Here is a 24,286-nt window from a genome sequence, read left to right on the forward strand (position 1 = left end):
GAAAAAAGCCCTGTCTTCCCAGTTTTCTGTCTGGGCCCTTTGAAATCTCTTCAAACCATTTTAACTCCTGGGATTAATCCAGCAGACAGGATTAACCTGTATGAAAAATAGCCCTTTCAAGTAACCACAGCGATATTTCAATTAGAAGGAGCAATGATGTCCCATTTTAAATTAACTGCAGGTCGTAAAGGTTGCTCTGCCCTCCTGCAGCCAGACACTTGAATAACACAAACATGTGCTTCAAATCAGTCTTTCAAAGGTGCCCAAAGGAGACAGACAGGATCCCACTGATCAATATGAGCTGGAGCCCAAAATTTATCCAGGCCCCTTTGCGCATGTATGAAGGTTAATGCAATTAGAAATATTTGATCCTCTGAGGACATGGAGCAAGTCAAGAGGATTTGGGATTCTGGATGTGGATTTGTATATGATGGGAAATTGGCTGGCATGGCAATTCCTCTCCAGCAGTTCTGGAGGGTGCGCATGGATATGGACAAATAGCAGAAGTTTCCATGGGACTGCGGGTTTGACCCATGGGGCTGCCCCATGGGTCCATCGGTAACATTTGAACCTTTATTTCGATCTACTGTTTGGCAGCTCACCTAAAATTATTCCAGTCTCACGCTTAAAACCTACTCCTGCCCTACCGCAAAACAAAGCCAAAGCTCAGCATTCCTTTTATTGAAATTAAACACAATAAATGAGCTAAACAGTGAGTCCTGGGACCAGCAGTGAGTCCAGGGCAGGAGTGAGCGTGTCCACCTTCTCTGGGCTCAGTCCCAGGAGCTGGGTCACCCAGTGTGACATGCTCCTGTGTGGGGTGGATAGGGCCTGGAGAAAGCCAGCTGCATTTCTGGGCTTCCTGGAAGGAATTAGCGCGGCTTTTGGAGCTCCCTGCTCCCTGCCCCACACTGTCCATATAAGTTAGCCTTGGTACTGACCACGCTCCTCTGCAGTTCATCTGTGAGGCTCTGGTACCAGTGGGGTGGGAAGCAGTGAGATTTGGGATGATGGTTTTATGGCCAAAATCAGGGCAGTCCTGAGAGCACAAGGGATCGGTCAGATCCTCGGAGCAGCCCAGGTCATTTATTTCACAGGGCCAAACCCACCTGCCCCAGCAGGCTGCAGACCCCAACCTGGCATCCATCCTGCTGGGACTAGTCTCAGCGTGGGGGGCAGCAGGGGCCACCTTCCCCGCAGGACAGAGACTGCTTCTGTTCCAGTTTGGTAGGCAGCAAAGAGGTTCTGGCAGTATCGTATCTCCAATGCAAGTCTGATCCCTTGAGGGATCTGGAGAGAAAGTCTGGAAAAAACGTTTTTATTCCCTGGCAAATTCCAATATTTAACGTATATTTTCACTTCAAATACAGCTGAAAAGCTGAGATTGAAAATTTTCCTGGGGAATGGACAGTCTGAACATAATGTATATTTGGAAACATCAAAACATTTCTGTTCTGAAAGGGTTCATTTTCCCAGTCCTGAGCTGGGGGTCAGAAACTATTTAATATACAAATACACAGAGAGAGCGGCATATGCGTCCCAGCTTCGGAAGGACGGACTCCTGACTCCAGCATATGACACTATTATAGACCGGTCCTCAGCGGTGTAAATTGGGGTAGTGCCACAATACCAGGGATGCTCCAAGTGCCTGGGACTTCTCTCCTGAATCCTCTTGGCTTCTGTGCAGAGCCAGCAGAGAGCAGGGTCTGCAGGCGCCTGCGTCTTTCCTGCTCCCTCCGCTCACCCACTGCCAGGCTGAGCTCACAGGGCCGCGCACCGCTGCTCCCCTCCTCTGCCTCAGCTCGGCCTCCTCCTTCCCAGGAGGGACTTTTACTAAACTTTTCCCTTCTCCATGTTTCTGCTGAAGTCTCTAAGCGTTTGGAAGAGCACGTAATGCCCCCCTTCCCCTTTGCCCAGTGCTAAATACGAGCCGATTACACAGTTCCAAGAAACCTGATCTTTACGGCCAAGCGTAATAAACAGCGCCGAGACATGTGAGACAGAGCAGCAACAGCTATTTCTGGCCTGCAGCGGATTTGTTCCCCCATGTATTGGCTGCTCCTAGCTCCCTTGGAAGAGATGAGGTCACTGCTGAATTTCAAATTGCAGTTTCAAGCTGGAATTTGGGAACATTCAAAAACTGGATTTTTTTTTTTTAGACTTTTTTCCCCTTTCACCTCCACTCTGAAATGAGTGAAAAATTTCCACTCTGAAAATCCTTTTTATTACACAGCCAAGGCGCTGACATTGGTTGAGGACTGAGCTGGGCTAGAGTCAGGGGTAGTGCCCAGGTCTCCCCTCTCCCAGTCCTGGCCCTCAAAGACTTTCCAGAAGTACAGGGCTTGGGAAACAGTTTTCATCTGTCCTGCCTGACCCAAAGAGTACGTAAAGTAGTGGGAGTTTTTCCTGCATCCACTACTTAATCTCTCATAGAGCAGAAGGACTCCTACAGCCCTGTTACAGGACTCCTAACCTCTACTTTCTTGCCAGGTCCCATTTTGACCCCACCAAGATGGCACCCAAAAAGAAACCCCCCAAGAAGCCCAAGGTGGACAAAAGGGATGCATCCATCACCCCCGTGATGGTGGAAGATGCTTTGCTGGATGTTGAACACCTCAATCACTTGAATGGTTTGTATGACAGCGGCTCCAACGGCTTCCACTGCACGGCCACGGAGCTTGAAGCGCCGGACCACGGAGCCAGCCTTCTGGAGGGGGTGAACAAGATGCGCCAGGAGCGCTTCCTCTGCGATCTCACCATTGCCACCAAAACAAAATCCTTCGAGGTGCATAAACTCATCCTGGCTTCCTGCAGCATGTACTTCCGCAGCCTGCTGCAGAAAGACCCTCAGCTGCACCGGGTGGAGGTCCACAACGTCTCTCCGCTGGGCTTGACCACCGTCATCACATACGCTTACACAGGGAAGCTGAACCTCTCGCTGTACACCATCGGCAGCACCATCGCCGCAGCCACCCAGCTGCAGGTGCCAGCGCTGCTGAACATGTGCAGTGACTTCCTCATTCGGGAGATGGACGTGGAGAACTGTGTGTATATCGCCAACATCTCGGCCACCTACAGCCTCAACCAGGTGAAGGACGCCACCCAGAAATTCATCCGGGAAAACTTCCTGGAATTCTCCAAAACTGACCAATTCATGAAACTCCCCTTTGATCAGATCAATGAGCTGCTGATGGATGATGGCCTGCAGATTCCCAGCGAGGTTGCAGCGTTCCAGATAGCTGTGAAGTGGCTGGAGTTTGACCCAAAACGTGTCCGGTACGCCGCTGACCTCCTGAGCAACATTCGATTTGGCACAATCTCAGCTCCAGACTTGGTCAACCATGTACAACCTGTGCCACGCATGATGCAAGATCCGCAGTGCCACAAGCTCCTCGTGGATGCCATGAATTACCATTTGCTTCCCTACCAGCAAAACACACTTCAGTCTAGGAGAACCAGGATACGGGGAGGCCAAAGGGTGCTTGTCACAGTTGGGGGCCGTCCAGCTTTGACCGAGAAAGCTCTTAGCAGGGAAATCAGTTACAGGGATGCAGAGGGAAACTGGAACAAGTTGACAGAGATGCCAGCAAAAAGTTTTAACCAGTGCGTGGTGGTGATGGATGGGTTCATCTACATTGCAGGTGGGGAAGACCAAAATGATGCCAGGAACCAGGCCAAGCATGCTGTCAGGAGTCTGAGCAGGTAACCTGGGCTCCAACCTGGCCATGGGGTTCCTGGGAAGGGGTTCAGAGCCAGCCTGTGTCTGCCTGTCCCCCAGCATGCCCCATGGGGTGAGGTTCAGAGAGCATCAAAAAGAGCTCAGAAGGAGCTATCAGTAAGTAGTAGCATCTGACATAAACCTGCTAGGGAGGGACAATATCAGTGAGGATCAGCAAAGGATGCTGGACTGGGAGAGACCTCCAGCATTTGGTCTGTGTGACCTCAGCCAGTGTTTCCCTTGGGGGCTTTGGCAAACCAGGCTGTGCTGCACCCTTCCTCCAGCACTGTGCAGCACCTTGCCGAGGGCAAGGACGGGCCTCTTCAAAGCTGCAGCGCTCCGCAAAGAAGAGCCCTCATTATTTAGCTGGCTTTTAAGTACAGAAGTAGCCCATTTCGATACTCTGGAAAGCTCCTCTTCCAACCGCTGGCTGTTCCTCCAACCAGTGCCAGCCTCGACGAGATCTCTAGCTTGGCAGGATTCATTTTAAGGTAGATTTACTGTCTGCCTGATCCTTATTGCCCTTCAGTTTTTCTCCCCTTCACTTCCGTCTTCATCATTTAAATGATGGGGTTTGTTTCCTGAAGCCCCATAAACCTGTCACTGGATTGCAAAGGGATTGCTATTAAAAGAGCAGAGGTGTAACCATGGCAACCTAACAGGCAGTATTTTGTTTGAAACCTAAGCCCACACTTCCCAGTGCCTCTGCTTGTGGCTTGGCTCAGGAAATGTTGGCATTGCTTGAGGCCATCCGTTCCCTCACCGGAGACCCACCGTGACCCGTCCCAGCCTGGGCTGTGGAGGGATGTGGCCCCAGATCCCCACCCATCGGTTAGGAGCAGTCACTGGCACTGGGTGAGGTTTCAGGGACTCAGTGGCAGGTCTCCTTTCAATTTCTAGCTGGTATCTTAGCCATCCTTTCTGGCCTGGCCTTAGTCACTGTGGCATCTACTTTCTGGATGCAGCAATTCGAGGTCCCTCTGCCCTCACGTGGGCACGCCAGGAGCCTGCTTTGCCTCACGTGCCTTGCTTTTGCCTGGCAAGGGTAAGCAGAGAAGACCTGCCTCTAGGTCCTGCTCTCCCCACTGCCATGCTGAGACCCAACGGAGGGGACAGTGTTGGGGCTTGGGGAGCCAGAGCAACTGGCTCTGGTGCTAATCCTGGACAGACAGATCCATCCTCCCTCCCACAGGTACGACCCACGCTTCAACACCTGGCTACACCTGGCCAGCATGCAGCACAAGAGGACACACTTCAGCCTGAGCGCCTGCGACGGGCTCCTCTACGCTGTCGGAGGGCGCAATGCTGAGGGTGTGCTGGCATCCATCGAGTGCTACGTCCCCACCACCAACAGCTGGCAGAGTAAGGCAAGCCTGGAGACACCCCGCTGCTGCCATGCCACCACCGTCCTCGACGGCAAACTCCTGGTCACTGGCGGCTACATCAGCCATGCCTACTCCCGCACCGTGTGCAGCTACGAGCCCAGCACCGACACCTGGAGGGAGCAGGCAAGGCTCAGCACGCCCCGGGGCTGGCACTGCGCGGCCACCGTGGCCAACCGGGCCTACGTGCTGGGTGGGAGCCAGCTGGGTCCCCAGGGTGAGCGGGTGGACGTGATGCCCGTGGAGTGCTACAGCCCAGCCACGGGGCAGTGGAGTTACGTGGCGCCCCTGCCCATGGGGGTCAGCACGGCTGGGGTGGCTCTGCTGGAGGGGTGCTTGTGCCTGGTGGGTGGCTGGAACGAGAGCGGGAAGAGGTATCAGAAGTGCGTGCAGTGCTACAACCCCGACCTCAACGAGTGGGCTGAGGCCGAGGACCTCCCTGAGGCCACCGTGGGTGTGTCATGCTGCACCATCACCCTCCCGCGCCGCGAGAGCTGCGAGTCCCGGGCCAGCTCCGTGGCCTCGGCCGCAGCCAGCATGTAAAGAGGCCTGGGTGCCACATGCCTTAGGCCAGCAGCTGGGAAAGGAGACAGAGCTCAGGCCTTGCCCACAATGTGCAGGGCAGCTGGATGGGGTGGCACGCCCATGTTTGGAGTCACTCCAAGGTCTCAGATACTCTTCTTCCATCACAGCATTTTGAGCTGTGGGAAAGCTGCCTGCATCTCTCCATCCTGCAGCTTAAGCAGGGATTGTTCAGCAGGGCAGACATGGAATCAAGCAGGAGAGAACAGCTTTTCTCATCAGTCTGCAGTGCCGTATCACATTATGGATTAAAAAAAAAAAGAAAAAGGGAGTAAAACAAACTAGAGTAATGCAGGAGGAATTCTACTGTAGGAATAGTATCACAAGACACTTTCAAAACAACAGTAGTAATTGTATTAGATACAAGAAAGTGACAGGTCTAGAATAGATCCTGTTGCTCTTCACACAGTGTTTTTTCAAGAGAAACATATTTATTATTTACTCATTGAAACTAGACACCTTCAGACCAGGAATAAATTGAATCTTTATACCAGGGAAGGCAATCAATCATTGGAACAACTTACTAAGATCTCTGTTCTAAGAGCTCTGCTACAGCTCAAGCAGAGAGAATCAGGGAGTGCCAGGGGATGCTGATTATGAGACTCCATGCGATTCAAGAGGCAAATAGTATCCTGAAATTAAATATCAGCTAGATAAGAGGCTAGTAGCTCTTCACATCTCAAGCAGGAGCCATCCTAGATATATTCCTAGCAGTCCTATTACTTGTACCATCAAGCTGACAGCTTGGTCTTGAACTCAACCACTGCTTACCCATTATTGTAAAATCAGGGTCTGGCCTAAGACAGACCTCTAAAAGGAGAAATGACTACGAAGAAGCCACCTGAGTTTCCTGGGACAAGTGTATGCTCAGTGCCTGGAGACCCTCCCTGTCATGGGTGTGTACATGCACTGGGTTTGAGTGAGACAAGTTATTGGTCTTTATTTAAAACCTGGCAGACCCGTTTTGGCACAGAACCTCTGTGCTCTTCTCACCCCAAGGCTCTAGCACTGTGCTAGGACACACTGGCCCTTCAGAGAGCAGAGGGACTGCAGGAACCCCCTGACAGGGCTGCAGAGGGGACTCACGCTCTCAGTTTCAGCATGTCAGAATAAATCGCATCACAGTGATCCAAAACCTTGCCCCAGCATGGCTCAGGTACAGCCTAAGAGCTATGATAACCTGTGACATGCAGGAGGCGAGAGATTGGCATTTTTCTGGCCCCAACCCATGCTCATCACAGAGCATCACACAAAAGTCACATGCTGAGGCCAGGATCTTTTGATAATGGGGGTCCTGTTACTGGAGAACATTTATATGTGATTCCAGACTGGCTTGTCACCTCTGTCTCAGACCTTGGCTGCAACTCACCTATGCACTGCTGAGCATCCAGGCAAATGCTCTTGGTTTTGGTCTTTTTTGCACAACATAACAAAAGCACAACCAGGAAGCCACTGAGCCCCTTAAGGGAACTGTGATGTGCCACATGCCAGGCAGTGCCAAGGCAAGAACTTCAGAAAAACAGATCAAATTGCACTTACTTACTCAAATCCCCAAAGCTGAAAAGCCAATAAGCAGGTTGCACAAGTTATAATTCACATAGAAAAGGTATGGATCTTTCCCTGGGAATTCACTATTTCAATTAAGAGTTCCTGCCAAGAAGCATAAAGCTATGCAAAGGCAGTACAGAGCTACATAGACACATTTCTGTTCAATAAGTTTACTTTCCTTTGTGCATTTTTTGCATGAACAGAACATGCTGCACTGCATATTTTGGAAAGGGCTCCATCCCGAACAGCACTGGCAGCGTCCTCTGGTTTACAATTCAAAACAGGCTTTCCTCAGTGGAGTTACAACACTTGAAGAGTGTTGTAATCTTTGAGACAGCACTATACTAGTCACTGGTGTTAGAGTGTGTGTGTATTTGAATGGAAGTGAGCTTGTCCCTCATTCCTTGATTTTTTATTACTGTATTTTTTACTGCTACATGCATGAGAGGACAAAAATGGTAGAAAAGAGGTAAGGATGTTGCTGAACTCCAGTTGTGAGAGTTGTATTGTCCTGCAGGGAATCTTTTCTCTAAACAATAAAAGCCACTCCTGTGCAGGGGCAGTCTGTCTGGCTGTATAATTTCAATATTTTAAGCTTGCCCTCCAGTCCAGTAAATACTGAATTATTTTTAACAAAGCAATCAAGATCCATCCTCCACCTTTCAGGCACTTTTATTATCACGTTAGCACTTCTGCAGCATGTTAAGAGCACCAAGGAGATCTCTCGGCTACGAACAACTCCAGCAGCTGTAGGTAAGGGCAATTGAGGTCACCCACGCACACTAGTCAAGGAAGCAGCAGGGAATCACAAGTTGTTCTGCTGGCTGATATTCAGCCCCCTCTCACCATGGCAGGTTTGAATCTTGGTTCAGGAGCCTTGCCAGTCCCAGAACGCTGCCAGCAGCATATGCATTAGTCATTCAGGCTCAGGCCTTTCTAACCAAGTTCTGTCATGCTTATTTAGACAAAAAACCCTCAGCCACATTTTGGCTCTACTGCTGTGCTTTATCAGGAGTCTGAAAGGGAGGTACATGCACCATTTCCTTTTCATTTCCTATTGCACTTACACTTCAAGGGGCCTTAGGGCACCTGAGGTTTTTCATGAATGCAGACCCCCTCTTCCACTTTTAAGAGCAGACTGTCCTTTTGACTGCAGGCTTGGGCTGTGGAAGATCAGAACAAGCATGTTGAACTCTTCTGTCCCCCCCTCTGTAATTTAACCCTCCAGAAATTTGCTCTACACCTCAAGTGGCCAAAAATAATACTTTTTCCTTTTATGACCACCCACCAACTCTAGTAACAATTCTGCTGATTATTCATCTTGTTGGTCAATACAAAAAAGTGGAGACTGTGTACATTAAATCCAACACCTGCTCCTTGAGAACAGCACCTTCTCTTCCATGTGCACAGCGACAGTCCACATTTCTGCTACCTTTTCGATGCAAGTGACCCTTGTTCCCAGCCGCTTCCCAGGGCAGGAGCCCCCACAAAATTCACAACAGAAGTTAGGGGTTAGAAAATTTTATTTGCTTTTTTCATTACAGGAACTGCTTATTTGCCTGGAAGGATGATGCCATCATACTGTGAGATAGAGGGAGAGAGAGAGAGAACACCAAGTGAGAAAGCAGAGCCAGGTAAAGGTGCAGTACCACTCTTGTGGTACTCCCCAGAGTAGCTTTACTGTTAATTTCAAAGGGGGGCTTGGTTCAGATAACCATTAACCTCTGCTCCTCAGCCAAGTGAAACAAAAAGCCCCTAACCTTCACGGGTTGATCTGACCACAGCTATACTCATCCCTTGTACAGTCCCCAAGATTTGGCCCTTGAAGACAAGCTCTGCCACAAAAAGCAGAACCAGGGATTAGGGGGAAAAAGCCATTCAGCAGGAGCAAACTAGAGTCCTTGCTGTGCAGAGTATGACCAACGTAGATCTAGGCAGAGTAGCCCAGAAAGAGCTGCCAGACAGACTCTTTACCCTTTCCACTGCTGATAAACAAAGGTTCCAAGCATTTGCAATCAAAGTTTTGGCCTCTCACATTCATTATACAGACTGTGTAAGGAAAATGTACAGAGTGTTGAACCCAAGAATGGGTTTTCCTTGGACTGCTCCACCCTCCAAGCTGCCAGCTGAGCTAAAAGCCCCATAGGCCAAATGAATCCTAACCCTGCCAGCTCGCTTGTGATCCAGGTACACGCAACACTTCCAGCAACTATGGGAGAGTCCTACATTGTGGGTCACCTTTCAGGGTTGTGTGCAAAAAGGAGAGACTGGGTTTAAGAGTTTCTGCTTCACTGTACTTTTTTTCCTACATAACTAAAGACTCCTTCAGAGAAGAAAAAAGAGCTGACGCTTCTAGCTGTCCTGCGAGAACTGCAGTTTTAGCTCATATTGCACAAAGGGACATGAACAATACTCATGCTCAAATGCTGCTTCCATTACTCCAGAGCAGTACAAATCCATGTTTTAAGCAGCAGTTAACAAGTATTTCTGCCTACTACAGTGTCATGCTCAATGACTTGTTTTAGTCTTTCTGCAAGAAGGATCAACAAGACCAGTGAAGCATTTTGTCGATAAGGCTGCTAGCAATCTCTTGGGATATGAAAATAAAGCTGGACTTTACCTTCTGCTGGAACCAGCGCATGGCTTCTTCCTTTCCAATTCTGTGCTTGGCTCCAATGCTGCCAGTCCTGCGTTTCTTGTCAGCAATACTGAACCCAGGCCTGCCCAGCACCTGACAGGAGAGAAGATCAACAGCACTGTTTCATTCCAATTTATTATTATTTTTTAAACTTAACACTCTTTAGGAGGGAAGTTTAGAGTTTCCAGATCAGTGATAACCTTGTTGTCCAAGTTACAGACAAGACTTCATAGCAATACCTTCTATGGCCTTAATGCAAACTGAAAACTATGCGACTTTTGTGCAGTCAGGTAAACTGACAGGGACAGCTCCTACACTGGACACCTTACAATGTACACAGACGCAGAGAAACCAAAATGAGTCTGGAAGATGCACTATTTCTCACCTAGAGGCCTCAGATCCCCAGAAGAAGACGTTTAACAGCACTGTCAGCATGCATGAAGCAGCTTTCCTCTTATTTCAGAGACTTAGATTTGGGGCACAGCAGAACAGAGGGAATCAAACATGCCAACCACCAGCATGTCCCATCATCAACTCTTCTGAACAGTGAGCCAGAATATTCCAGCAGAGCAGTAATAATACAATCCATATAGCTTATTATTGGCTCTGTTGCATGCAGTAGGGAAGCTTAATCACAATGCACCACTTCAGATACAAGAATCAGCCAGCCTGAATTCCACACTTCTAGACCTGCCTGATCTCAACAGCCTTCAGTCTGCATCCCTGAAGTCCACAGGCACTTCTTCCCTTCCCAACAAGTTGGCCAAAATCTAGCACAGCGAGTCCTCTCAGTGTTATCCCAAGAATAACAGTAGGGAGCAACAGTATTTGTTTCCAAAAAGGCTTTGTGAGAGGTGTCGTAAATTAAGGATCTTGCAGCAGCCCTGTGAAGCTCAGTTTAGACTTGGATTTTGTTGACATCTTTGCATCTTCCAAAACTGGACAGCAAGTTAACATGAGCCAGAGTTACCATTCTAGGCTCTTTCTGTAGTTTTCATACAAAAGCAGTAACCACAGGGAAGCAGAGAATACGCACCACGTAAAAGTCCAAGCCGTAGATACCAATACTGGGATCATATTTAATTCCCAAATCAATGTGCTCCTGGATTCCAAAGCCAAAGTTCCCAGTGTCTGAGAAGTTGTTTTTCCTCAACTCATATTCTCGCACCTGAAATATTTGTTGCCAGTTATTATTTCATTATTGACTGCAAAAAGAATAACAAGTCCTGCATGTTTTACCAACTTCCAGATCCACAGGTTCTTTACACACAAGTCTTCAGCCATCAGATTCTGACCCCATAGCCTTAGAAACTACAGCAGCAGACACAGAACCTCAAAAGAAAGCAGCAACTGCACCAACTAGCTCTTAAATAAGCAAGGAAGTAGCTGGATAGAGACTGCAAACACAGCAACCCGTAGATCAGAAACAAAAACGCTGTCCTAGCTCTCAGCATCCATGACTGACCTGTAACTGGATCACATGCAGTATTTCAAAGCACACATTAAGACTTTCCAGTTAATGCAGTTTAAGTTTTGCAATTTCAGACAAACCACAAAGATTCAGACCAGCGAAATTCTCACCTTCAACCCCTTCTCCAGGATCTCCTCTGCTTTGGCCCCACGAACTGTGCAGTGAACAGCAATCTTCTCATTTCTCCTGATTCCAAAGGATCTGACAGTGTATCGTGCTGTAAGCAGCAATAACTACACTTAGAGACTACACAAAGAATTCCCACTTCGGGGTCACAGAGCTTGCTTTAGAAGACCAGAGAAACTACTTAAAAACAAGACCACCACACATTCCCTGTTTAGGGATGGGAGCAGCGCTACAGCCTGAGTCTAGAAAGAGAACTGAACTGACAGAAGCGATCACCAGCAGTGAGTATTTAAGGCCCCACTCACACAACAAAGTCCCTACAGGCCCAGGAGCAGAATTCCCCACGCAAACTCCTCCCCGGGAGCCGGGCTGTCATTTCACACCACGAGCGCTCAGGAACGCAGAGGACAGAAGCGGCGGCCGCCCCTCACCTTTGGAGAAGACGGGGGTCTGGCCCGTGAGCTGCTCCAGCACCTTGGCGGCTCGCGTGAGCCTGTCCCCGCTCTCGCCGACGCAGATGTTGAGGCAGAGCTTGCGGATGCGCAGCTCGCGCATGGGGTTCTCCTTTTCACCCTGGTCTTGCTGCGGAGAGACGACACGGGCGGCTGACGGGCGGCGCGGGGAGCCGGCCCGCCCCGGCCCCAGACCCCGGCTGCCCCGGGCAGTCGCCGCAGCCCGTCGCCGCCCCCGGGGGCAGAGCCCAGCGCCGCTGCCGCCAGCGCACGGCCACGACGCGCGGCCTCCCGCCGAGCGCCGCGACCAAGGCACCGGGCAGGCCGCGGCCTGTCATGGCAGCCCGCAGCCGCCGCCCCCTCCCTGCCCGCCCCCGCTCCGCGGAGACACCCCCCCACCCCTCCGGCTCTCCCCTGCTCGGGCCCCGGCCCGGCCGAGCCCCGCCGAGGGCGGATGGCGGCGGATGGAGGCAGTAGAGCCCGGCCGCGGCCCGCGATCGCCGCCACTCACCGCCATGTTGGGGGCGGGGAAGAGATCACGGCGGCGCCGCCGCGGGGTCTTATGGGACGGCGGCGGCGGCGCGGGGAGGGGAGGGCGCGGCGGGAGCGACGCTGCCCGCGCGCGGCTGCCCCCGCGCGGCCGGAGGGCGGCGCCGCGGCCGCGCCCGTTGCCGGGGCAACGCGGGGGCCCCCGGGCGCCATGAGCTGAGAGGGGCGCGCGGGCCCGCGGAGCAACGGCCGCTGCCTCCGGCCGACGCTGCCCCTCTGCGCCCCCGCGGCCTGCTAGGGCGAACCTCCTCCCTCTCCCCTCGGCTCCGCTGTGAGCGGGAGGGCGGTGCCGAAGCCCCGAGGGAGGCGGGCAGGGCTGCGCCGCCCTCCCCACGCGGCGCCGGGCCGCAGCCCCGAGCCCTCCCCTCTGCCCACCCCGGGAGGCTCGGTCAGGCCCCGCGCCCCGGCCGGCGTCGGCCTGGAGCCCTTCAGCTGCCCGCGGGTACGGCCTTCGCGGAGCCCGGAGCGCACGTTCGGAGCCAGCCGGAGCCCTGGGCTGCACCTGCCACGACACCCCCCTTCCGCTCCCCCATTCCTCGAATCACACAGAGAAACAGACTGTTTCGATTTCGCTTTGCTCTTTCAGGGCAGCTTTCGTGGGTTTCCGATCTCCACCTGCCTTCTCGATCCTCTTTTTGCGCCCTTTTAACTTACTTCGGAGCAAGGGAGGAAGAGTCCCAGCCCGCTGCCCCGGCCCTGTTAGCTGGGAGCAGAGTGTTAGCACAGCTGCTCTGGGAAGAGGGCGGCTGGACTCACACCCCTTTATGGGGACAAACGTCTCTTTCGGTGGCCCTGTTACACCCCTGGGCTGAGCACCTGCAATGAGGCTCTCACCAGGGCAAGGATGACACCAGCTCGCTGTTTTTTCTGCTCATCACCGTCCCTGCCTCCCTGTTCAGGGCTGCCAGGCTGAACTCACTATAGCCCTCACTTATTTTTTTGTCCCATTGTCCTCCCTCCATTGAGAAACCCTCTAAAAAGGGATGAAGAATAAATGAAAAATCAGTTTGATCAGTCTTTGAGAAAAAAAAAACTATTAGGAATCTCCATGCAGAGGGAGTGAGAGGCTGCTAGTAAAAAGTAATGTTACTCCACAAGTTTATTATTGATTTACTTCATCTAAGAAGAGCTTTGCTAGAGACAGAGCCACAGGCTCCTTACGGAGGTTGGCCAACAGCCAACTTTACCAGCTCTCTGTGGGTCTCATTTAGGATCTGTCCACACTGCAGCGTTCCTTCTGCTGGGCAAAGGCTGAAGGCAGGGCTAAATGTACATCAGGCAACACGGTCAAAGGGCTGGTGCATCCTCAGGAAAGGATGGGGACTCCTGCCTGATCCACACTCATTTGCGGCCCAGTCCCTTGTTAGGTACCTTCCCTTGCAGGTGGCTCTCATTGCACAGCAGCTTCCTCTCTAGCCCAGTCTTGGATGGTCCCACTGCCAAAGGCTATGTAGAAGATCAGGCCAAACAGGTTGAGGGCTGCAGATACGAAGAAGGCATTCCTCCAGCCAGTCTGGGGATCCTGGGGGAGCCCAAGAACAGGTCACAGTAAAATCACCCTTCTCTTTATCTCCATGTAGAGATCACCCAGCTACCGCCACCCAGACCATAGGTGCTTAATTAGTTTGTCTCCAACCTCTGCTTGCTACCAGTATCAACTACAGAAGAGCTTTGCTCAGCTCTAGACATATGTCAAACCCCCTCTACTTGGAGATGTGTTTCCTGCCTTGGCATCTTTGGAAACATTGTGTGCTATGCTGAATTCAGGAAGCTTTCCTCACTGGCACAGAGCTTTCTCCTCACCCCACTCCCTCCAGCCTCTCCCCATCTGCAAGTACATCCAGATGGGGCCCATGTGGTGCTCTTCCTGCTTTCTGAATCATCCACGTATCCTCAGAATGGTTTAGAGCTCTAGTTTGCTGGGTGCTACACGGCATATGTTGGCTCGGCAGAGGGAGCCCAGGGAAGGGGAGGGCGGAGTTTGGCTGGGAGTAATTTTTGATTTAGTGCCAAGAAAAGATCCATTTTTGAGAGTGGACTTGTTTTCTTCCAGGGATATGTTTGTGGTTTATGGCCTCCAATTACCTGGCTGACGAGAAGTCCGACTGCAGTGGGAGCAATAATTCCTGAGACTATGCCAAAAGTATTTGTGATTCCCAACAGGAACCCTGCATATCTGGGGAGAGGAAGTGAAGATTTCCTGAGTGAGGCAGAGAGGAAATTGTCACAAGAAGAGAGAAGACTAGGTTCTGCCAGTCCCTTCCCTGCAGTGGAACAAACCCGCTGAGATCTTCAACCAGAACAAACAGGTCTTTAAACCTGTTTAAAGAGAGTTCATGGGCTCATTTGCATGAACACTGCCTTTCCTGCTGAGCAATGCTTGGATTTTAGGCCTCTGTTTTACTCCTCAGCTTACAATGCCACCAGCTGCAGAAGATGAGGGAAAGGAGAAGCAACAGGAGTAGCAGAAACCTTCTGGGATCAGGGACAGGAAAGGTGCAGAGCCAGGGAGGCGACGACCGACCCACTTACCTGGGGGCTATGTCAATGTGGTTAATATTGATGCCTGCCCCCGTCATGCTGATTATCGTAAGAGCCAGTGTTAGAAGGACCACGGCAGCCGTGGAACTGCAGCCGATGTAAGGCACAGCCACCAGGCAGACGGCTGGGAGCAGCATCCCTTGGGAGCAGAAGGGGATGTGTTTTATTATGGGCCACACAAATGTGTTGGAAAGGCCGGATGGCAGATGAAAGCTTGTCCTTACCCAGTGCCGAGAAAAGTTTCCTGACGGCTGCTGTGCCAAACACCCGCCTGGCCAAGAGGAAATCAGCCAGCAGTCCAGCCAGGATGTGCCCCAGCCCATTCCCAACGTAGGGCAGGGCGGAGAGGAGCCCGTTCTGCAGAGTGGAGAACAAGGCACTGTTACTTCCATGGCCTGAAGCAACGGAGCCAAGGGCTCTGAGACTGCAGCACCCCTGGTCCCAGAGCCTCCGGCCCCCGAGAAGGCATATCCCTGAGGAACCCCCCTGTTCCCATCAAACAGAGGGACCAAGTCCCGACCCCGTTGCAGGGACCAGCTTCAGGGCAGCACTCACCTCTGTGAGGTCGAAGTGGAGGACGTCGCTCATGAACGTGGGCATGGAGGTCAGCAGCATGTAGAACAACCAGTCTGTGCAGAAGCAGGCGATGGCAATCGCCCAAAGAGGCAGTGATTTAGCCATGGCCACAAGTGGAAGGGAGCGGCCATGGGAGCTGCCCTGGAAGGAAAAATCCATGGGGCAGTGCCTCCTCGCTGATCTCCCATCCCCTAGGCAGGCTCCCCACTCCTTCCTTGGCCTCTCCACCTGCTGCTGAGCAGACTGGGACTAGCCTTGGCCGCTGCACAAGGAGCCCAGCCGAACTTACTAAGAGCAATCCCTTTGCCACGGTGCCTGCAGCACGACCAGTCACCGTTAAAGGACTGTGAGTACCTGGTGAGCCAGCGACAACACGATGTACTCCCGCTCCCCGGCACTAATCCAAGGGTGATGTGCAGGGTCCTCGTACACCAGGAGGAACCAGCAGAGGCACCAGGCACAGCCAACACCGCCTGAGGGGAGCAGCGTTGTCAGTGCCATCTCCTCTTAGGATGTTCATCCTGGAAGTAGGTCACTCCAACCCACGCCCTGGCAGGCTGGGACAGGACAAGGCAAGGGGGGAAACGCAGCAGAGCTGAGAGCCAGTGGGGCAGGGGCTGGTGCTAGTGAGATGGAGAATGCAGGAAGATGGGAAAGGTCATGGGCTGCTGTGCTTTAGCCGAACCCATCCGTCACAGTGGAAGGGGCTGGGTTGACAGCATGACAGGTTCAGCAAAGGCATGTTCCCTTAACAGTGCCCTGGCAAAAAAGGTTTCATCCTGGCCTAGGGGTGAGAGGGGAACCCAGAGCTCTGTATGGGATTAGAGAGGAGGGAGGAAACCTTTGGGGAGCTCTGCCAGTAAACGCTCTGCAGTGGGGTTGGAGTAGAGGGACATGATGGGCCATTACTCACCAAAGATATAGAAGACAAAAGGCCATCCCAGACTCTGGCAGATGATCCCAGCCACAAGGAGAGCACAGAAAGTCCCAAAAGTGCATCCTAGGGATCAGAAACCAGAAACGTTGGTTTAATGGGACTGTGGTACCCAAGCACCCTTTGTGGGTGCATTTGGCACATCCTGTGGCCAGCAGCAAGCGATGGAGGAGAGACCTCTCCTGCCCCCACTCAACCTTGGCCAAAGAGACAGAGAAGATGCAGGATGGGAGGAGGAGAGGCAGAATGGCTGATTGCTGCTAACACTTTGCCAGGACTCGCAGCTTTGAATTTGAGGCTGCTACAAGGACTGCCTTGGAAAGGAGGGCTGAGGTCCTGGACCCACTGAATTGGTGGCAGGGAAAGTCCCTATGCCTTACCTGCATCAGCGATGTTCATGAGCCTGCTGCGTTCGAGCGGAGGGGCCCATTTTGCCCAGAGCGTGTACTGAGCTGGAAATATCACCCCCTGCAAGGGACAGGAGGGAGCATGGAGATAACCAGAGCAGGTTTCCTAGCGTGGCAGCGTCTGGAGCCAAGACTGACCTCAGCCAAGCCCAGCAGCACCTGCAGCCCGATGAGGAAGCTCACGCCAAGGTCCGCTGCTTGGGGCACAAGGAGGGTGAGCACGGAGGTGAGCAGGAGCCCGCTGCCCAGGACGTGCTTCCCTCCGACGCGCCCGGAGCAATACCCGCCCAGCGCCTGCGTGAGGCCGTAGCCATAGAAGAAGGAGCTGAGGACGATCCCTTGGGTCTCAGCGCTCCAGTTGTACACGGGGGCCTGGAGGAAACAGAAAGCGGCTGTCAGAGGGGCGAGTGTATAATGCAGGTGGGGGGATATCTATTTTCCAGGCACAGACTCTTCCAGAAGGGGAGAAGCAACCAGGAAACAGCCCTGAGTACAACAAACTATGAGCTCTCTGCTCCCTCACCCCCCGTGGCCTCAAGGCTTTTCTCTGCTGCTTCCAAGTCCGTGCTGCATAGAAACGCAAGGGTGGACGGAGCTATCAGTTATCTGAGCCTGCCTTCACTTACACCCCGAGCAAATCCTCGGTGGGAGCCGTTGGGAGTGATGCCAGCTGAGCCGTGGGGGCTGCTGCTGTTAGTCATGGCGACGATGGCGATGCTGAGGCCGACCCGGAGTGCATAGGCCATGAAGAGAGAGACGTGCAGGACAAGGGCCAGGCCACAGCGAGCTGAGCAGAGCCCTGCAGAGGGAGAGCACCCACGAACGAGAGCAGGTCAGGGAGGCTGCGGGTTAACTCCCACCCACTCGTGCGTATCTACATCGCCAGGAGGAAGAAAGCCCCAGACGATCACCTTATTACAGCAATACATCGCTCTTTCCAGATGCCCTCCAGATACCTTTCCTAATACCTCCCACGAGCCCCTTCCCTCCTTCTTGGCAGGGATGGCACTTCATGTGCGCCACTTTGTTCAGAAGGGGAAACAGGGGGGCAGGAAGGCGAGGCGACTTGCCCGAGGATGAGGAGGACATGTCAAAGTGAGAGGCTCCTGGCTGCCAGCCCCTGCTGAGGGCCTCACTTCACCCTGCTCCTCTCTAGGGAGCGGATTTACCCGTCCTGAAGGATGTCTGCTGAGCGAGCAGAGGGCCTTCGTCCTGCTCTGCCTCTGGCCCGTCCCCTGCCTGCGTGCTGTCAGCGTGGCGCTGCATCCCCCTGCTGCCAGCAACGCTGCTGCCTGCTTCTCTTCAGGACAACTTCTGCGCTGCCGGGAAAGGGAGTTTCAGACATCAGTAAACCTGGGAGCAGCCAGACCGCTCAGAACCGAGCCCTGGCATTTCCTCCGAAGGCGCAATCAGCGGCCCAGCGAGAGCACTGCAGGGCTGGTGAGCGCAGCTGCCTCCGCCGCCAGCGCAAACCGCGCAGGGCCTTTGGGAGCGCGCTGATTTACAGCGGCACCGGACCTCCCCGGGATGGTCTTATTCGCATCCTCGGTTTGTAACCCTTGATCACGACCGGGGCCCTGGGGTCTCCCCCTGCAGCGGGGCGCTCCTTCCCACGCTGGGGACCTCCTGCCGTCCTTGCTCTGGGCCACGTCAAGCAAAACCCCTTCCCCCTGCGCCGTCCCCCCGGGGTGACTCACAGCCCCCAGAGGCGTCTCCCCGGACCGGCCTCCCGCTGGGGGCTGCCCTCCCTCCACGAGGCCGCGCGTCCAGATGTGGACGGATGGGGGGGTCACGTGAACGGCAGGCCATGTGACCACGGTTTGGCATTTTGTCCCTGGAGCTGGGAGCAGGACGCTGCCACACACTTTGTCGCAGAATTTGGGATCTTTTAGGAACCTGAGCTGGGAGGAACAAATGCCAGGGCTTAAACCAGCCCGCCAGCTGGTGGGCCTGTCCCGGTGTCTGTCCAGGAGCAGCTGGCCCTGTCCGTGGGTCTGTCCTGGTGTCTGTCTGGGGGCAGCCGGCCCCATCCGTGGGTCTGTCCTGGTGTCTGTCTAGGGGCAGCTGGCCCCATCCGTGGGTCCGTCCCAGTGTCTGTCTGGGGACAGCCGGCCCCGTCTGTGGGTCCATCCTGGTGTCTGTCCGGGGGCAACCGGCCCCATCCATGGGTCCGTCTCTGACTCCCCCCAACAGGCCCGGGCCGTCCCTGGGTCCCTCTGTCCCACGCCCCTCGGCCCCGCCCCCTCCAGACTCAGGCCCCGCCCCCTCGCGGTCAGACCCCGCCCCCTCGTGGCCGCCCGCCCCCGCGCCCGGCGCGCGGGTCATGTGCTCACTCAAGATGGCGGCGCTCAGGGAGGCGGTGGTGGCGTTGCTGCTGTCGCTGGGCTGCGCGGCCGCCGCGGTGCCGCTGGTCATCTGGCACGGCATGGGTGAGGGACCGGGGCCGGGGGGGCCGCTCTGGGGGCGCGGGGGGCTCGGCGGGCCCCCCCGGGCCGCTCACGGGCGGCGGGGACCTCTTGGGAGCCGTGGCGTCGCGGCGCCTAACGACCTTCCCCTTCGCAGGGGACAGTTGCTGCAATCCGCAAAGCATGGGCTACATCAAGAAAATAGTCGAGGCGAAAATACCAGGGATTTATGTTCTGTCTCTCAAGATCGGAAGCAATCTGATCCAGGTAAATCTTTCTGCTTGGCACATGGCTGCCTTCGCAGGTTGCTGATCGCTGTGCAGATCTGAAGGCGCAGTAATTACTGCAGTCTCCGTTCTTGACTTGGTTCCACGAGGACTGCTATAAGCTGCCCCTGCTAATTTTCCTCCTTGGGAAGTAAATGGTTCTGACAGGTAGAAAACAATAAAGTCTCGCTAATACCTTCAGAACAGAACTGGTAAGGAAACAAATCCCTAGTCCAAATTGGATTACTATGCAAATCCACCGATTAGCACTCTGTAACCACTCCAGATAATACGAAGACATGTGATAAGCTACCATTCTCTTTAAGGTAGACCTTTGTCCCCTGCCACTTCTTGTGAATACAAATTCCTCTTTGTTTTGCAAGCACTCACTTGCTATAGAATAAAGATAGAGGCTTCTTCTGCACCTTTCTATTTTTGACTGTTCTGTGTAGCCCTACTGAATTTCTTTAGTCTCTCAGGATAATGTGCAGTGTTTATTGTTTTCTGGGATCTGGAAAATATGGGTGAAGCTTTTATATATATATGTGTGTGTGTATTTAAAAAAAATTCAAAATGGACTCATATTGTTAAGATGTCTGGGGAAAGGTCACTGTTCTGTATGAAAGAGTTTTGCCAGGCAGAACAGGAAGAATGACCTGATAAAGGGAAGTCTCAAAACTTGTATTTCACCTCTGTTACATTGTGAAAGTTAAAAGATCCTCTTTCAAAAGCAGAGCTGTTAGTGATCTGTTTGTAGAGCTTGAAATAACAAGCCATTGTAAAGCACAAGTACTTTTTAATCTGGCTAATTCACCAGGATATGGAGAACAGCTTCTTTATGAATGTGAATGATCAAGTGAGAGAGGTGTGTAGCCAGCTCGCAAAGGACCCTCGCCTGAAAGGAGGCTACAACGCAATGGGCTTCTCCCAGGGAGGCCAGTTCTTGTAAGTTTACACTTTCTTACATTTTTGGTGGGTTTTGGGTTCTGATACTTAAAACTCCAAAGTACTAAGCAGACGTAAACTGACAAACACATAAGCCCCTTCATGAAGGTAAGAGCACACCAAAGGAGGCAAGGCAGAAGGAGGGTGCGGCTTCCTGAGTGCCTGAAGCCCTCCTCTCTCAGGAGGGCTCGGTTATCTTTGCAAAGGTTACCCAAGTGCCTTAGCCCACGCAGCGGCAACTTTCACTACCTGGGTGTGCTCACTCAGCTGCTTTATCTTTCTCTGCAGGAGGGCAGTGGCCCAGAGGTGTCCTTCTCCACCCATGTTCAATCTGATCTCTGTTGGGGGGCAGCACCAAGGTAGTGTGCTCTTAAGCTATCACAGCTCCTAACCATGGTGGAGGGCTCTTCTTGGCAGGAGGAATGAGTATTTTGGTCTCTTCCTGATAATCGATGATCTTCTTGTGAGTTAAACCATCTGAAGCTGGTGATCTGCTTTGGCTCAGATAGCTGACTACATTATCTTCTGGGCTGGTCTTGCTTAACTGGCAAGAGCAGGGACCTTTGTGAGCAGATGACTTATTGTCCAGGTAGAATTCTTATACACCTTGGAAGCAGCTGGGATGAGTTGTTTCTGGAGAGGAAATTTCTGACTGCCTCCTGGGTCACAGGGATATTTTTCAGTCAGCATCTGGAAGGCTAAAACCCCAAGGAAAGGGATGTGCTTTTCACAGTAGGTTAAAGAGGCAGTATGAAATGTAATTTAGGAGCTGTGCAGTTAAGTATCTGCGAGAATGGCTGGCAGTGAATTTCAAATACTCTCCCCTGGGAAGTTCCATAGCTTGAATCTATTTCTTTGTAGTGTAGTGGGGAAGAGTGGTAGGAAACCATCCCAAAACCTCCTGGGAACAGACTAGGTGAGCTGGAGACTCTTTTGCTTGTCCTGTTCTCCATAGTAATATCACTTGCTGATCAGTGCAAGAACACCATCCGTTATCTTTGTGTATAATAATGCCCAGGGACAGGAGGGCTGTCTAACCGGATTGCAGGATTAAAGGCCTCCTGATGCCCTGGGTAATTCCTGCTGTTGCTCTGCAAGAGGGTGGTTCTTTACCAGTCAGAGAGATGAACTAGATTTCAGTTTGGCTTACTGAGTTGTTACACATCTCCATACCCCAGGAGTATATGGCTTTCCACGCTGTCCTGGTGAGAGCTCCCATATCTGTGACTGGATCCGAAAGATGCTGGATCTGGGCGCCTACACACAAGCTGTTCAGGAGCAGTGAGTATATTGATCAGGCTGCAAAGATGGGGCCAGGCCCATGTGGGAAGCTCTGGGTTTCCAGTTTGATCTTTGGTTTCTCTCTTCTTCAGCTTGGTACAAGCGGAGTATTGGCATGACCCTTTAAAGGAGGAGGACTACAGGAAAAACAGCATCTTTTTGGCTGACATAAACCAAGAGAGGGTAAGGACCTGGTTGATAAATAAGTGTTAGCAGTAGAGCATAAGCCTGAGTAGCGAGTTCCTTCATGGTAGTTCTCCTTGGCAGTACCTTTGCTAGTATTTGAAGCAGAGCATTTGTGCCCTGCATCCCAAGAATGTATGGAGAATTTTCACTGATAGACTTATGAATGAGACTTGTCCCATGTCAGAGCAGTTTCTGTGTCACCAGCCTTCTTCAGAGTGATCCAAGTAAAGATACACCCAGTGCTCAATCCACACATCCCCCTTCTAGTGGGCGAATCCTCTGCCTCCCCCTGGAGGGAGGGTAGAGCCACCCCACCTTTACTGCCCGGAGGTGAGGCTGAGTGACATGAGCACAGCAAAGGGAGACTGATGATAGAAATACATGTTCCTGGCTCCAAGGCTGGGGCAGTCCAGGATTTCCTCCAGAGGTATGGGGTGAGTTGAGAGCAGGCAGTTTCTTACCCCATCTGTCTTGATGGGGGCTCCTCAATGCCTTAGATCTGTTCTCTGCACTTTCATCCAGGGCATCAATGAGACGTACAAGAAAAACTTGATGGCTCTAAAGAAGTTTGTGATGGTGAAATTTCTCAATGATACCATGGTCGACCCTCCAATCTCTGAGGTGAGGCAAGCAGGATGGGTGCTGCCTTTGGCCAAGGTCCTGGTTATTTGTTTGCTTGTTCTTTTCTGGTTTGTCCTTTGATGGCAGAACTTGAATTTGGCGAGGAGCAGGCTGAGAGCAAACATAAGCCTGATACTGCGCTGTCTGAATAAGCCAGTTGATCTCCTATGAGCCCTTCAGCAACTGTTTTCTTGCTTTTATTTTGACAGTGGTTTGGGTATTACAAAAGTGGCCAAGCCAAGGAGACCATTCCGCTGAAAGAGACGTTGCTGTACACAGAGGTACGTTCTCCTGGGTCCTGAGGGATTTCTACTACTTCACTCTAAAGAAGATAGTGTCCTGAAGTCAGGCACTTCAGGAGCTCTAAACCCAGCAGCTCTGCTCTAGTCACTGCTCTGATGTTCCTGCAGCATGGGCTCTTCTTGCCAGTAGCTGTTTGGGTTCCCTCCTGGCCAGGCCTGGCAGCAGGAATCACAGTAACGGTCTCAGGTCTGCAGCCAGACCCCCTTGAACCCTTGTGTAATGAGCTCTGTTCCTTTTTAAAGCCTTGTTATAAGAGTCATCCAAAACCGGCTTTCTCTGTTCTATGAAAGCTTTTACTAAGAGCAGAGGTGGAACCCACTCTAGCCTGCCAGCCCCTGCTGCCGCCACAGCGGTCTCTGAGCACCAGGGCTCTTCCCCGGCCAGGTTCCCCAGCAGTTGCAGTGCTTGGCCGTGGCAGGGCCAAGGGAATCTCTGGTAACGGTTCTCTCTCTTCAGGATCGCCTGGGGCTGCAGGAAATGGACAAAGCAGGAAAGCTGGTGTTCCTGGGGGTAAAAGGGGATCATCTGCACTTCTCGGAGGAGTGGTTTTACGCCACTATCCTCCCCTTCCTCCAGTGAACCTAAGAGGAGGCATCATGTGAGAGCACTGCGGAGGCTCTGTCACTGTAATTAATGCAGCTGCTACTGTGCAATTGCACTTTGTGTACAAGCCTGAGGGGGTTCTGGGGGAGAGGAAGGGGGGCTTTAGCTCAGCAGTTCCACAGTGTGCAGAGGTGACACCCCTGTTACACTGCAGTAGGAGAGTGGGATTCCTCTGGATGTAATTAAACTAACTCTAAAGCACTCCAAGCTGCAGACCCTGGTGAGGCTACTTGTGTGTGGTTGTCAGAGCTGTGGCTGTTCCAGTCACTTGAAAAAGGCTGAGCTGCTTGAGAGGTTTAACAGTCACATTCACAGCCCATGGTGCCTGTTCTTTGTGGGAAGCAATGGCACTATTAACCAAAAGCATTAGTTCAAGTATGCTGCATTGCTGAAGGAGATCAGCAAGTAGACTTACATGGCTGTATGCAGAGGAAAAAGATTACAGTCTCTCCTTCAAGGCAGGGAAAAGGGCCAAGTTTAGGTGATTCTGGGGAAAAAGGAGGGTTTTGCATTAAGTGGGTATTAACATCTTTAACAGTTTAACTAAAGGCTTGTTTTATGCACTTTTGTACAGCAATTCATATCAATAAAAACTGTACCTCTAACCAACTAAAAAAGGGGTGAGATTTGACAATTACTGACAGGCTGATTCAGGAAAGGGGAAAGTCTGTGCTTCCCCTTCGGTTTTACTGCATGGAGCAAATACTCTTCAAAGCAATCTCAGCAGAGTTAGGCAGCAAGGGGCATCTTGT

At 52.4% G+C, this 24,286-nt stretch overlaps 4 protein-coding genes across 7 annotated transcripts; 2 read left to right on the plus strand and 2 right to left on the minus strand.

Annotated features, from left to right (window-relative positions):
* Positions 1–1,205: 1,205 nt before the first annotated feature.
* LOC106493312 (kelch-like protein 31) lies at positions 1,206–5,643 on the plus strand. The gene is made up of 3 exons (XM_013953327.2): positions 1,206–1,222; positions 2,491–3,702; positions 4,911–5,643. Exons 2-3 carry the CDS (start codon positions 2,513–2,515, stop codon positions 5,641–5,643), a joined length of 1,923 nt encoding a protein of 640 aa, XP_013808781.2. The 5' UTR covers positions 1,206–1,222; positions 2,491–2,512.
* A 3,092-nt stretch (positions 5,644–8,735) lies between these two features.
* On the minus strand, positions 8,736–12,505 carry RPL11 (ribosomal protein L11). The gene is made up of 6 exons (XM_067311506.1): positions 12,429–12,505; positions 11,897–12,047; positions 11,450–11,556; positions 10,905–11,036; positions 9,851–9,961; positions 8,736–8,811 (listed from the first exon to the last, which is right to left on the minus strand). The coding sequence occupies exons 1-6, from the start codon at positions 12,432–12,434 to the stop codon at positions 8,782–8,784; spliced, it is 537 nt and encodes a 178-aa protein (XP_067167607.1). The 5' UTR covers positions 12,435–12,505; the 3' UTR covers positions 8,736–8,781.
* Positions 12,506–13,547: 1,042 nt separating this feature from the next.
* Positions 13,548–19,315, minus strand: LOC106493291 (sodium-dependent phosphate transport protein 3-like). Of its 4 annotated transcripts, XM_067311401.1 has the most exons (12): positions 19,258–19,315; positions 18,094–18,238; positions 17,551–17,723; positions 17,063–17,296; positions 16,898–16,985; positions 16,497–16,583; positions 15,938–16,056; positions 15,563–15,724; positions 15,232–15,364; positions 14,999–15,146; positions 14,552–14,642; positions 13,548–13,988 (listed from the first exon to the last, which is right to left on the minus strand). In XM_067311401.1, the coding sequence occupies exons 2-12, from the start codon at positions 18,188–18,190 to the stop codon at positions 13,857–13,859; spliced, it is 1,464 nt and encodes a 487-aa protein (XP_067167502.1). In that variant the 5' UTR covers positions 18,191–18,238; positions 19,258–19,315; the 3' UTR covers positions 13,548–13,856. The 4 variants fall into 4 exon arrangements, with proteins under 4 accessions (XP_067167502.1, XP_067167501.1, XP_067167503.1 ...); XM_067311400.1 differs by lacking the exon at positions 19,258–19,315 and having other exon boundaries at positions 18,094–18,354; XM_067311402.1 differs by lacking the exons at positions 14,552–14,642; positions 19,258–19,315 and having other exon boundaries at positions 13,839–13,988; positions 18,094–18,356.
* On the plus strand, positions 19,251–24,195 carry PPT1 (palmitoyl-protein thioesterase 1). The gene is made up of 9 exons (XM_067311404.1): positions 19,251–19,353; positions 19,487–19,596; positions 20,413–20,540; positions 20,829–20,899; positions 21,719–21,821; positions 21,914–22,004; positions 22,530–22,628; positions 22,838–22,909; positions 23,388–24,195. The coding sequence occupies exons 1-9, from the start codon at positions 19,263–19,265 to the stop codon at positions 23,508–23,510; spliced, it is 888 nt and encodes a 295-aa protein (XP_067167505.1). The 5' UTR covers positions 19,251–19,262; the 3' UTR covers positions 23,511–24,195.
* Positions 24,196–24,286: the final 91 nt, after the last annotated feature.

The sequence above is a fragment of the Apteryx mantelli genome, chromosome 27 (assembly GCF_036417845.1).
Source record: "Apteryx mantelli isolate bAptMan1 chromosome 27, bAptMan1.hap1, whole genome shotgun sequence".
Taxonomy (NCBI): Eukaryota; Metazoa; Chordata; class Aves; order Apterygiformes; family Apterygidae; genus Apteryx; species Apteryx mantelli.